This window comes from Sphaeramia orbicularis, chromosome 13, assembly GCF_902148855.1.
Source record: "Sphaeramia orbicularis chromosome 13, fSphaOr1.1, whole genome shotgun sequence".
Classification (NCBI taxonomy): domain Eukaryota; kingdom Metazoa; phylum Chordata; class Actinopteri; order Kurtiformes; family Apogonidae; genus Sphaeramia; species Sphaeramia orbicularis.
This window is the reverse complement of record NC_043969.1, coordinates 5,535,081-5,548,985: the sequence shown is the minus strand read 5'-3', so window position 1 is coordinate 5,548,985 and position 13,905 is coordinate 5,535,081. Positions and strand designations below refer to the sequence as shown.

The following is a 13,905-nucleotide window of genomic DNA, read 5'->3' as shown; positions in this document are numbered from 1 at the left end:
TCCTCCAGTCCCCCTTCTTAAAAAGGGGGACCACTGCCCCGGTCTGCCAATCCAGAGGTACTGTCCCAGACTGCCACGTGATGTTACAGAGACAGAGTCAACCAAGACAGTCCCTGCGCATCCAGAGACTTAAGGTACTCAGGGCGAATCTCATCCATCCCCGGTGCCCTGCCACCAAGGAGCTTGCCAACCACCTCAGTGACTTCAGCTTGGGTGATGGACAAGTCTACCTCTGAGATCTCAGCCTCTGCTTCCTCCATGGAAGACATGGCAGTGGGATTGAGGAGATCCTCGAAGTATTCCTTCCACCGTCCAACAACATCCCCAGTCAAGGTCAGCAGCTCCCCACTTCCACTGTAAACGGTGTTGGTGGCACACTGCTTTCCCCCCTGAGGTGCCAGATGGTTTGCCAAAATTTCCTTGAGGCCGACCAATAGTCCTCCTCCATGGCCTCCCCGAACTCCACCCAGACCTGAGTTTTTGCCCCCACAACTGCTCGGGCTGCGGCACGCCTGGCCTGCTGGTACCCATCAGCTGCCTCGGGAGTCTCACGAGCCAATAAGGCTCGATAAGACTTCTTCTTCAGCTTGATGGCATCCCTTACTTCCGGGGTCCACCACCGGGTTCAGGGATTGCAGGCGCCGGAGACCTTGCGACTACAGCTCCGAGCAGCTGCATTGACACTGGAGGTGGAGAACATGGTCCACTCGGACTCAATGTGCCCAGCCTCCCCTGGGGTCTGGGAGAAGCTCTCCCGGAGGTGGGAATTGAAGACCGTGCTGACATCGGGCTCTGCCAGACGTTCCCAGAAGACCCTCACAACGCGTTTGGGCCTGCCCAGTCTGTCCAGCTTCCTCCTACACCAGCGGATCCAGCTCACCACCAGGTAGTGATTGATTGACAGCTCTGCCCCTCTATTCACCCGAGTGTCCAAAACACGCGGCCGGAGGTCTGATGACACGACAACGAAGTGATCATTGAGCTCTGACCTAGGGTGTCCTGGTGCCACATGCACTTATGGACATCCCTGTGTTCAAACATGGTGTTTGTTATGGACAAACTGTGACTAGCACAGAAGTCCAACAACAAAACACCACTCAGGTTCAGATCGGGGAGGCCATTCTTCCTCATCACCCCCCTCCAGGTCTCACTTTTGTTGCCCATGTGGGCATTTAAGTCACCCAGGAGAACAATGGAGTCCCCATTCAGAGCACCATCCAGCACCCCTCCCAGGAACTCAAAGAGGGCCAGGTACTCTGCACTGCTGTTTGGCCCGTAGGCTGAAACAACAGTGAGGCACCTGTCCCCTACCCAAAGGCGCAGGGATGCGTCCCTCTCATTCACTGGGGAGGACTCCAACACATGGCGGCTGAGCTGGGGGGCTATGAGCAAGCCCACACCAGCCTGCCACCTCTCACCATGGGCAACACCAGAGAAGTGGAGAGTCCAGCCCCTCTCAAGGGGTTGGGTTCCAGACCCCAACCTGTGTGTGGAGGCGAGCCCGACTATATCTAGATGGTATCTCTCAACCTCCCTCACAAGCTCCAGCTAATTGCGTTTCCAAATAAATCTTGATTCTGTTATGTTGTAAGGGATCATTTAAAGTGGGGAAACATTTTAAGCATTATTATACCGTGTCGGGAAATGACACCCCATCATCTTGAGGCTTTGGCTTAATCCCACGTCCTCTTCCCGACATCCTGACCTACTGAGTGTTCTGCGATAAATGAACGGTGGCCGTTCCGTAGACCTACTCGTAGCTTGTCGCGATCAGCGTCTGGCGCGTTTGTTTCAGTGCATTGTTAAAATTTATGTGTACTCGATGGCAATCACGCTGGCGGTATAACGGTCGGGAAATCAATGGTATAAGTGTTGTTTGTGCATGGAACTGGGCTGGCGGATGGCGATAGGCGGAAATGGCGGTAGCTAATGGAATAATGCATTGGGGATTTTTGTGCAATGGTTTTGGTCGGCGGTGAGCGAAAATGGCGGTATAACGGCGGGCGGTTTAACGAGAGTAGACTGTATTTTCATTTTTTTAAAGGATTAGTTCAACAGTGAGATATTTTAAATCAGTAGTTCAGTGTTTTTCAACCTTTGAGTCAGGACACTATGTGGGGTCGCCTGAAATTTCTAGTAATTAATAAAAATTTAAAAAAAAAAAAAAAAATTACTAATAAAGAATATATAGTGAGTTGAGAGAGACAATCACAACACATGAAAGACATGACAAACTCTGAAGCTGAAACTGAAGCATTGTGGTACTGTTCATCTTTCAAATGTTCATTGTGGCCAGTTTAAGATGCTGCAGCTCTTTCATAATTCATAGTTTGAGTTATTGTTTGTTTAGTATTAATTTGCAGCCTTGTAAATCCAAACTGGACTGACTGTACATATCCTGACCAAAGAAAATAAAATTGCCACTTTGTGCAGTAATCTCAACCTGGTTTTTCTGCCTCCATCCGTAGTAATATACATTATATAGCCTAAATGTCATCTAAAATTAACGTTTATTTGGATCATAGTATAGAAAACTATTTACATGATCAAAAACAAATTCATTTTAGCACCCGCACTTCCAACCTGCACTACATGACTACAGATTTAGACAGTGGTCTAAACATGGTGTAATTGCTTTCTACAGGATACTTTCAAAAGGACAGATGGACAGCTTTCAAAATCTTTCTCTCAACTTTGGACTTGGTAAACAAGATTTTTTTCAGATATCTCCAACTCTGTGATTACTTTGTAAAGGAAATACAATGTTCTATGACAGAGACTCCCTCTCATCTAATTCAAATACTGGTAGAAGCCTATAAAGGTTCCAGTAACAAAAACATCACTGGTAAAATTTATACAGCTTTGAATTCAAAAGACAATGAGATATATTTTCATGCAAAAACTCAATGGGAGAGGGACCTGCATGAGGAAATACCAAATGAGATATGATCAGAGAGATGGAAATCTCAAAACTGTACTACAAACTCACGATCATGGAGGGATTTTTGTTGGAAATGTCTGGCCTGCTTCTTTATTACACCTGCACGAAAATCACATTTTTCTGGAGTTAATTTTTCCTGCTGGAGGGAGTGCGGTTCAGTCAAGGCAGATCAAACACATGTATTCTGGTCCTGTCCTGGTATTGTTGGCTTTTGGGGTGTTCATTTTGATATGTCATTGGCTACTTTGTTTTTTAGCATTCCCCCAGAGGAATTACAGGAAAGTGACATATATTTATGTAGAATACTGATTGCTGCAGGCAAAAAAGCCATCACCAGATACTGGCTTAGAAAGGACCCTCCCTCAATATCCTTGGTGATAAAAACTGTCAACCAAATCCATTTAATGGAAATGATGACATACAATCTCTGCCTACAACAGCACAAGGGTGTAAAGCACTGGAAAAAAATGGGACTTTTTCATTCAATCTGTGGACAGTAAACGGTACGTAATTGTCGGATTGTACCTGTGACTGTGTTTCTGTTTGTTTTGTATTTTATATTAAAACAATGAAAAATAAAGTACAAAAAAAAAAAAGAACAAATTCATTTTAGCAACCAAAAAAAAACAGCCAAAAAGGCTGGGAACCACTGGTTCAAAGGATCACCTGAATAAAATACACCCTGAAAAGGCACCTAAGGATGCAGCTTTCTTCCAGGACCTCAGGCTCACCGTTTACAGTGGGGGAGAGACCGGTTCTTCCTGCAATCAAAGAGGCCATCTCCACTGTCATGGTGCCAGACCCAGGGCCAGTGTTGAAGGCCATCCCACTTAGTAATCACAGTGTAACAAGATTAAAGAGATGGTGGTTCAGTTAAATAGCAGTTAATTTAAAAGCTTTGATTATATAGGCCGTTTATTTGTTATTTGTTATTGTTATTTAGTATAGCAAACTATCACATGATAAAAAACAACTCAATTTTAGCAAAAAAAGAAAAGTCTCAGTTTTGAATGTCTAGGGTCGCCAGAAATCTGTGATGTTAAAATGGGTTCATGAGCCAAAAAAGGTTGGGAACTACTGCAGCAGTTTTTTTAGGGTGCAAGAAACTGTATAGGTCTTTCAGGGTTTTTTTTTTTGTTTGTTTGGTTTTTTTTACGGTTTTCTATTTTAAATTGTTTTACTGTAACTGCAACTGCAGTTCAAACAGGGAACAATTTTTAGATTGGAAGAGCTATGCAAAGGGATACTGGATAAATTACAGGTTTGTCTCCTAATTTGAGTCTTTAATAGAAAGTATGTGCACAAAAAGGTCTCTGGTTGGGATAAAGCTAAATATTGACACCACCCAGAAATTATATAATGTCATCTGTCATTTTATTTCTAATCTCTGGTTGAGTTACTCTCTACATTTTTTTTTTTTTTTTTTTTTACTAATTACATCTTTGCCATTGACATCTCAGGGTCTGTCAGACTACACCAAGTGGCTCACTCACTACTCTACCAAGAAACAAGACAGTCCTGCTAAAGCAATCACATGCAGGTCATACGCAAGGTTAGAGAGAATTTAACTTTAAACTTTTATCCCGTGGTTTTACTTTGTAGAAATGAACTGCTTCTACCTGTCTAACTTATTACATGAGTGTTTTACAGAATTAATTTCTGAATCTGGTTCCTCACAGGGTGGGATTAATGGGGAATCCCTCAGATGGCTTCAATGGAAAAACCATCGCTATGAGCATCTCCAACTTCTGGGCCGAGGTTACTCTAAAGGAGAGTCAGACTTTGGTAAACCACACACTTGACCTAAAATGCCATTTTCAGGGATATTTTAAGCAAATCTCATGTGCATTTCTGTGATATTATAGGTTTTAGTTCCTCATCCACTCAATGATCCCACAGAATTTGGAAGTTTGCAAGACCTGTTCTGCATCAGCAGGAAGGAGGGGTGTGTAGAAAAACAACTTTATTGACCTCAGACATGACAGTACTGGTCACATTTGAGCTTCTGTTTTTACATTGTTTTACTCCAGGTACCTGGGGGGTCTGAGGCTGCTGCAGGCAACCTGCAAGAAGTTTTATCAGTTCTGCTCCGAAAAAGGGTGAGATAAAAACAAACACTGAGCCTTACTGCAGACAGCTCTAGAAAAAAAGAAAACAAGAAACATCACTATATTCCCTTCCCTTAACCCTGTTTTTCCATTTTCTGGAACGTAATACAGTCTATGTTTTTTAGACTAAATTTACTTGGTATCAATCAATCAATCAATCAATCAATCAATCAATCAAATTTTATTTTTATAGTGCTAAATCATACAAAAGTTATCTCATGACACTTTACAAATGGAGCTGGTCAGAACCAGACTCTCAAGCCAATTTACAGAAACCCAACACAATCCTCCAGGAGCAAACACTTGGTGACAGTAGTGAGGAAAAACTTCCTTTTAACAGGCAGAAACCTCAAGCAGACCCCGACTCCTTGAGGATGGTCATCTACCTTGACCAGTTGGGGCAAATGAAGAGAAATAGAGAGAGAGAGAGAGGGAGAATTGGCGGAGGGGAGATGTGGATGCACAGCAACTGAACCATAACTGTTAGAAACTAGGACAGCTAGTACTAGTGTAATTACCAATAACTAGAACAAATGTCCATAACTGTTAATACTACTACAAATACAAGTATTAATAGTGGATACACTACTACTGCAACTGTTAGTACAAATAGTAGAAACCTCTACCATCTATGTAACTATATAATTAACACTGTCACAACGGTATGGATAAATGAGTGATGACGAAGACAGGAGAGAAAATGAATCTGCAGAAAAATGTAAAAATTCACAAAGTACCAACTGACTAAATCTTTTTAATAACTAGAAGCACTCGGAGAGCGCAGACCTCCGCCAAGGCTGATCAGTGGGCCCCCCCGTGGGCCCCCCCACCCCCAATCACCACCAAAATTTAGTCATTTCTTCCTTATCCCATTTCCAACAAACCCTGAAAATTTCATCCAAATCTGTCCATAACTTTTTGAGTTATGTTGCACACTAACGATCAGTGGGCCCCCCCACCCCCGATCACCACCAAAATTTAATCATTTCTTCCTTATCCCATTTCCAACAAACCCTGAAAATTTCATCCAAATCTGTCCATAACTTTTTGAGTTATGTTGCACACTAACGATCAGTGGCCCCCCCTGTGGGCCCCCCCTGTGGGCCCCCCCACCCCCGATCACCACCAAAATTTAATCATTTCTTCCTTATCCCATTTCCAACAAACCCTGAAAATTTCATCCAAATCTGTCCATAACTTTTTGAGTTATGTTGCACACTAATGGACAGACAAACAGACAGACAAACAAACAAACCCTGGCAAAAACATAACCTCCTTGGCGGAGGTAAATATGATGCACAATTTACATTGTTTTCTTCTGATATGCACTCAAATATAAATATAAGGTGGCATAAAATGGGCATAGTATCTTGGGATTGTACTTAAGTGTGTTAGTTTAATAAACATTTGTTCTTGACTTCTGTTGATGTTCGTGTTGACTGCTTTTTTTTTTATTGCAGTATTGCTCTGACAAAACAGAACTTTACCTTAAAGTATGACACCAACATACCTCGGCAAGTGGTAAGAATCCATACAGAGACTTTATGTTTGTTAAAACCAACAAACCATAAAGAATGAAATGTTGAGGTCAGTTGTCTCTATTTCTTTTGAAGGGCCTGGCTGGAAGCAGGTAAATCGTGTTCTCTAGATTTGTTATCTTTATATGACTTTTTTATTCAATAATGTATATGTCTGCCATCCTCTCTTGTTCAGCGCCATCGTCTCAGCTACCCTGAAGTGTCTTATGAAATTCTACAACATCACAGACAATGTAAGTTATCTCCACGACTGCTGTAATGGTGTTTTTAACACTGATAGTTGTGTCAGTTTTACAACCGGTAGAAGTGACACAATCAATTAGTCAGTCAGTCAGAATGTATTTATATAGTACTAAATCATAACAAAAGTTATCACATGACATTTTACATTTTGAGTTGGTCAAGACCAGACTCTTAAGCTTTAAAGGCTGTTTGAAACCAAAATATACAAGATGGAAGATGCAGAGTAATTTGAATCTTTCTTTAAATTTTCAGGGAGGGACAAAAAATAAACATAGACATATCTTTCTGTGTTCTTTACATGTGTCTGTTTCACTTAATAGGATTTGCCCAAACCTGTCAGAGCCAACTTCATCCTCAATGTGGAGACAGATGAACTGTACATCACTGCTGGCCTGCAGGACAGAGTTGTGCAGGTCAGAGTCGAAAGTCATTCAGTTTTCATTCTCACTGTTAGATATACCTGAATGAAAGAAATGTGATAATATGCACATTACAGATACAGATAAATTTTATTGAAATCCAAGAGGAAATTCACTTTTTTTCAACTCCAAAGAAAGAAAGAAAGGATTTAGTAGCCGATACTAGAAAAGCACTCAGAGAACGCAGACCTCTGCCAAGGCAGATCTCCGCCAAGGCAGACCCCGCCCCCCCAATCACCACCAAAATTTAATCATTTGTTCCTTGTGCCAGTATCAACATTTCCTGAAAATTTAATCAAAATCCATCCATAACTTTCTGAGTTATCTTGCTAACAGACAAACCCCGATGAAAACATAACCTCCGCCGTTACACTTGGCGGATATAAAAATACAAATAAGTGAAAAGAAACAAGAAAAGAAACAGTAAAATGTGATGTGTTTAAAAAAAAAACCTAAAGATTAAAATTTAGTACATTTCACATCTTTCTGTGGCAGAGTCACCTAAATCAAATATAATTTTCCAACTTTCAAAGAAAAAAGCTTGTACATTGAACATAAAACCCTGCAGTAATTTGCAAGTGTGCCTTGTAATAATATAATAAAAGAGATAGGTATTTGAGGACATAAATGTCGCAAAGAAGTGAATGTATTTAGTATGTCATTGGAAAGTACCGGTTAAGATGAAGGATTAACTCATCTGATTCTAGTCTAATAGTGTTTGTAAAGCGGAAAAGCATACATTCTAAACATTGTATGCACATCAGTAAATCATAACTTTTGGAAATCATGCAGTAGGAGAGGTCAGTAGTTCTTATTGGTTTATTATACTTTGTTCTAAAGCACAGGTGTCAAACACACAGCCTGGGGGCCAAAACCGGCCCGCCAAAGGGTCCAATCTGGCCCCTGGGATGACTTTGTGAAATGTAAAAATTACACTGAAGATATTGACGATCAAGGATGTTCAATCTAAAGTGGGTCAGACCAGTAAAGTACAATCATAATAACCTATAAATAATGACAAAAAAGCTAAAAGTAAAATTACACAAAAATATTTACAGACTGGCTGTTCACAAAAAATATGAACAACCTGAAATGTCTTAAGAGAAGTATGTGGTATTTTAACAATATTCTGCCTATTATTTAATGTCTTGTGTATTTGTAGATCCACTGTGATCTGTAAATTGGGATGCACATGTATAAATGATAAACTGAGGTGTAATATTATTAAAATTACACTATTTTTCTGAAGAATTTTCAGGTTGTTCATATTTGTTTATGTTACTTTCAAGGACGGTTCGTAGATGGAAATATTTTCATTTTGGAATTTTACTTTTTTCACTCAAAAACATCGAGAAAACTTTGGAGTTGACATTATTTCTAAGTTCTTATCCTATTATTTATATTATTTTACTGGTCCGGCCCACTTCATTTCATATTAGACTGAATGTGGCCCCTGAACTAAAATGAGTTTGACACCCCTGTTCTAAAGCCTCTGGACATCTAAATACACATTTGCCCTCTAACTAATTTAGCATCCTGTATATAATAGAACTGGAACATTTTCATGTACGTTTATTGTAAACTCCCTGATATTAGGTTTTAATTGGGTGATCTTGGGTTGGAGATTTATTTCTAAATTAAATTTGTCATACTAATAACAAAAACCACACACATAGATATCCCACCTAAACTAACTAGCTTCCCCTAGCTACTAGCTGCCAGCTTACTAGCTCTCTGGCCAACTACCTGCACTCATAAAAACTGTTGATTGATTGATACTGTAGGTTTCTAATCATAGATACAGGTACATTATATACAATGGACATTGATGCACTGATCCATTACACTGACCAATTTATAGATAGATGGATTACTTTATTTATCTTACAATAATGATGTGATTTAGTGAAACAGTCTCTGATTGTGGGTCAAGATGTGACGATACAATACATTACAGTATAGGCAACAAACACGTCTTACATTCATCATAAAAAAACAAGTAAGTAAGTCAACAAACAAATATAGGTTCCTCAAAAACAGACTATTACTCCTGACACATTTAACAACCCGATGTCAGAAGGAATAAATGAGTTTGAGTATCTGTTCGGTCTCTGAGGGACATAGTAACATCTCCCTGAAGGCATTAAATTAAATCTGTCTTTATGCTTCTGGCTTTCTTGACCACCTGCTTCTTCCACAATGAGTTCAAGTCCTTCAGTTGGGCTTCTACAATTTTGGAGCAGTCCTTAATGATGCTGCTGAGAATGGTCTTATTTTTCACAGACAGCCCATTATAAAAGCAAAGAAAAGAAAAGTTTAAAAGACTTTCAGTTAAAGAACAATTAAAAACTTCAGAAAATAGGTTTCCAAACACTAAAAAAGTTCAGCTTCCACAGAAGGTGGGTTCTTTGTTGATTTCTTTTGACCAATGACTCAGTTTTTCTCAAACCTGACCTGAGAACCAAACTTAGTATCAAGGTATTCGTAGGTGTCCATAATTTGGACCTCCTCACTATGAATAATACTAACTTCAGACTCAGACGTCTCTTTCCTTAAGCTGGTATTCAGTTCTTTAGTCGAATAACACTCATTTCATAACCCTGGTGATGTTGTAACTAGCAATACTAACTAATGAGATGTTAAGTAAAGTGTGATGTAGTTCCACTCAGATTTTTGTAGACTCTTAATGAGACTTTAAAGGGGTCATATTTTGCTTTCTTAAATGGAATTATTCATTTTAAAAGATTTCTCTTTGGTCTACATAAATTGTAAATTCTATGCTTGGGTCTGAATTCTTCATTAATTAAACTCTACAGGCTCATCTTCAACCCTATTTCTGAGTAATGACATGAGGAAGGTTGTTTTAAGCACTGGCCCTTTAAATGCAAATGAGCCACCTCACACCCCACCCCTTCCAGGTTGTTGACCGTGCTGCTCTGTCCTGTTCAGCCATTTTTGTAGTTTTCAAAATACAGTACACTGGTCTAGCAATACCAAAAGTTTTTGGAAATTATAATTTATAAGAATTTGTAATTAATAATGGCAACAACGGCAAACTGTAGCCTTCAGCCTTATAGGTATGAGCCAGAGTCTGACGCAAGGACAGCGAAGAAGAACCTGTAGAACCACGATTTCTAATGAACGCATCTCAGTGGTTTGTTTATTTATTTTTTATTGCCTATAATAAAATAACATTACACAAAATGTAAGAAGGCTAACAGTCACTTATCCAATATACTAACTACTAGCTCTGGTACTCTGTATGTTTCCAAGTCGTTAAATAGCAGCATAGTGCTAAAAACAAACTAAAGTTTCAATCTTACATCTATGAGCTTAATGCTATCGCTACCAGAAGTGCTATCAGAATGCTAACTGCTGTCATGTAAGCACATATCTCTAGCTGTATAAAATACAATTCAGTCATTTTACGTTAATTGTAACTTATCACTTGCTTGTCTCCACCATTGCCGTAGACAGTTAGAACTGACCCCTTGATTAAATGCAGTTTTAAGGCAAATCCCTCTCTGTATTTCCTTAAGTTGCTAAACACTCGTCAAAGTGGTTAGCACAGACAAGAAGGGATTTTCCCACAGTTGTGGGGATATTCCAATGAAAAATAAAATTCACCCAGGCCCTGCGTACGTGTTTAGAGGCTGGAGGTTGGTGTAGTGACTTGTGTTTGTTAATACAACCAACAACTTAAGTCTGGACATATTTTCAGTATGGACTACAACCGCTGTGCTGACTAACAAATTTGTCATACTCGGACAAATGTTCATCAGACATCTTGACCTTATATGTGCAAAGTTGTGACATAACTAGTTAGAGACGTAACAAATTAAGAAGGAAATAAAATGGGTTGTAGAATCACCTCATTTTTGCCAAAATGAATATAAAGGATAGCTTTGCAGCACCTGGAGGGTTCAAATTCAAACTTTTGAACTACTAGGGTCCATCAAATACACAAATAATGTACCAAAGACAAATAAAAGTGGGTCTAGCAAAATATGACCCATTTAATAGCATATTTTCAATTTCCAGAAGCTTTAGGAGAGCAGTTTCCTTTATAAAACAGTGCTTAATATGAACTCCACTGCACATAATGCTGTAATCTTTCTTTTAACACCAACAGCAGTGTCTAATGTAGGTGTTTTGGTTCTGCAGGTTATGAAGGCTTAGTCTACATGATTTCAGCAAGAACCTCATGGAAGAGCAGGGTTATGGTACACATGTTGAATATGATAAGCATGTGAGAGAAATCATTTCCATTTTTTGAACTGCGTTGTTTGGTGTGGTTCTCCCATTTTCAGGGAAACTATGTTCCTATGGGACTGAGTGGCCTTCCTCTTTCTGGTTGGCCTACCTTAGCGACCCCAGTGACTCTGGACGGATTCACAGCACACTCCGGCAGCGCTGGCTCAATGGTAAACCTCCCCATGTAAAACACCTCAACAAACAAGTTTAATGGTGAAATTAAAGCTAAATAACCCAAACAAAACCAGGAATTTAGAGGTATGCGTAACATATGTAGGTTACCAAAATAATAAATAAATAAGATTTTTAACTGCATATGTGTGTGGGGGTTACTGTCCCTACTGCCCCGATTACTACTGGTACCACTATTACCTTCACACCCACATTTCTCTGTCTCCTTGAGCTTCTTGTGTTCTTTCTTTCTGATATTGCTGTCACTTGGGATTGCTACATCTGCCACAACCACTGTCTTCTGATGTTTATTGACCACCATGTCAGGCTGATTGGCCATGACCATCTTGTTGGTCTGGAGCCTGGAAGTCCCACAGGATCTTGGCCTGTTTGTTCGCGATGACCTTTAGGGCTTTGGGGTGTCTCCCGTCTTGACCCTGGGACCTCCAGTCCATACTCAGTACAGACTGTTCCTGTACACTATGCCCACTACCTGGTTATGCCGCTCCATGTATGCTTTGCCTGCCGCGTCTTGCACCCTGCTGTGATATGCTAGACTGTCTGGAGCTTAAAACTGCACAAAGTGTAGATGCTAGTTTATAGCTTTGTTTGAGAATGCTGGATCTGAAAGTGAGGTTAAACATCTCCCATGTGGTTACTTTCCAAGTTATGGTGTGCTCATGAGAAAGTGGACTTCCCTCAATTAACCTGTGAGGATGACTGGAGTAGTGCATTTAGATAGTTGTCCCAGAGGTCTATTGCCCTGACATACTTAGGCTAGCCCATGACCATAGCCTGGCTGGACATATGGGTGTAAGGAAGACTCTAGATAGAATGAGGAGACAACTTCTATTGGCCTGGTGTAAAGTCTGAATGTTGCACAGTATTGTAAAACATGTCATGTTTGTCAGATGGTTGGAAAGCCAAATCATACTATCCCTAAGGCAACCTTTACAATCCCATCCCTGTTATTGGGGAGCCTTTTGAGCACATTGTTGTAGATGTGTGGTCCACTTCCCACTCACCAAGTCTGGTAACCAATATCTTTTGACGATTATGTGTACGCCAACCCATTTCCCAGAGGCTGTTCCCCTCAGAATATCACAGCTACATCTATTCTAAGGCCCTGTTTAAGTTTTACACATTGTTTGGTCTTCCTAAAGTTTTTCAGACTGACCAAGGAACTAACTTTATGTCCAAGGTCTTCTCTCAAGTGCTCCAGCAGTTGTCAATCCAACACGGTATAGCCTCTGCTTATCACCCAGAGTCCCAGGGAGCCCTAGAGAGGTTTCACCAAACTGAAAAAAAAAAACATGTTAAGGGTCTACTGCAAGGAGTTTGAGAAAGAATGGGATGAGGAAATTCCCTTTCTCCTCTTTGCTGCCAGAGAAGTGACTCAGGAGTCACTGGGTTCAGTCCAGCTGAGTTAGTGTTTGGCCATACAGTACAGGGACCACTGAAACTGTTGAAATAGAGATGGTTAGGAGATTCAGCTTATCACTCCAATCTCCTCCAGTTTGTGTGCAGTTTCAGGTCCAAACTCCAGAGGGCGTGTGAACTTGCCAAATCAAACTTGGAGAGAGCCCAAGGCAAAATGAAAATAAGATGACCAAAAAAAGCAAAAGACAGAGTGTTTTCTCCAGGAGACAGGGTGTTGGTTCTCATGTCTCCCTGGGTCAACTTTACACCCTGGCTCAGTATAGTAGGCCTTTTGTGATTGAAAGAAAGTCAGTGACACTGATTATTTGATTAAGACTCCAGACAGAAAAAGGAAAACACGTTTGTGCCATGTTAACTTTCTTAAGCCATATTTTGACAAGAATAATGTTCTCCATTATACAAAGCCTGTTACTGTGTTGGCTACCTCAGTTCCAGAGCTAGAGGACTCATCTAGTATGGTGGTAAAAACTATAGTTCGTGAGAGAATGTTGCCAAATTCTGGGCTTCTGTCAAATCTTGAATCTCACCTTTCTTATTTAGACTTTGAGAAATGTACTGACATCGTGACTGTCCTTCACAGGCATCCTGAGCTCTTCTCAGATGTTACATCTTGCACCAGTGTGTTATGATATTGATGTTGGTGATGCTGTCCCAATTAAGCAACACCCCTATAGAGTGAACCCTGAGAAGCGCCAGGTGATGAAAAGGGAGGTACAGTACATGTGCAGCGTAGCTCTTAGCCCATGGAGCTCACCATGTCTGCTAGTTGAAAAATCTGATAAGTTGCCTCT

At 40.4% G+C, this 13,905-nt stretch overlaps 1 protein-coding gene across 1 annotated transcript in view; it reads left to right on the top strand.

Moving 5' to 3' along the window:
- Positions 1 to 13,905, top strand: part of gkup (glucuronokinase with putative uridyl pyrophosphorylase) — a gene marked incomplete at its 5' end in the record, with an annotated part of 82,176 nt that overhangs the window by 42,317 nt on the left and 25,954 nt on the right. The window contains 11 exon segments of the mRNA XM_030152780.1: positions 4,402 to 4,493; positions 4,621 to 4,726; positions 4,807 to 4,886; positions 4,972 to 5,040; positions 6,510 to 6,570; positions 6,663 to 6,679; positions 6,763 to 6,820; positions 7,151 to 7,256; positions 11,414 to 11,431; positions 11,434 to 11,472; positions 11,560 to 11,673. Coding sequence (XP_030008640.1) covers positions 4,402 to 4,493; positions 4,621 to 4,726; positions 4,807 to 4,886; positions 4,972 to 5,040; positions 6,510 to 6,570; positions 6,663 to 6,679; positions 6,763 to 6,820; positions 7,151 to 7,256; positions 11,414 to 11,431; positions 11,434 to 11,472; positions 11,560 to 11,673 — 760 coding nt within the window.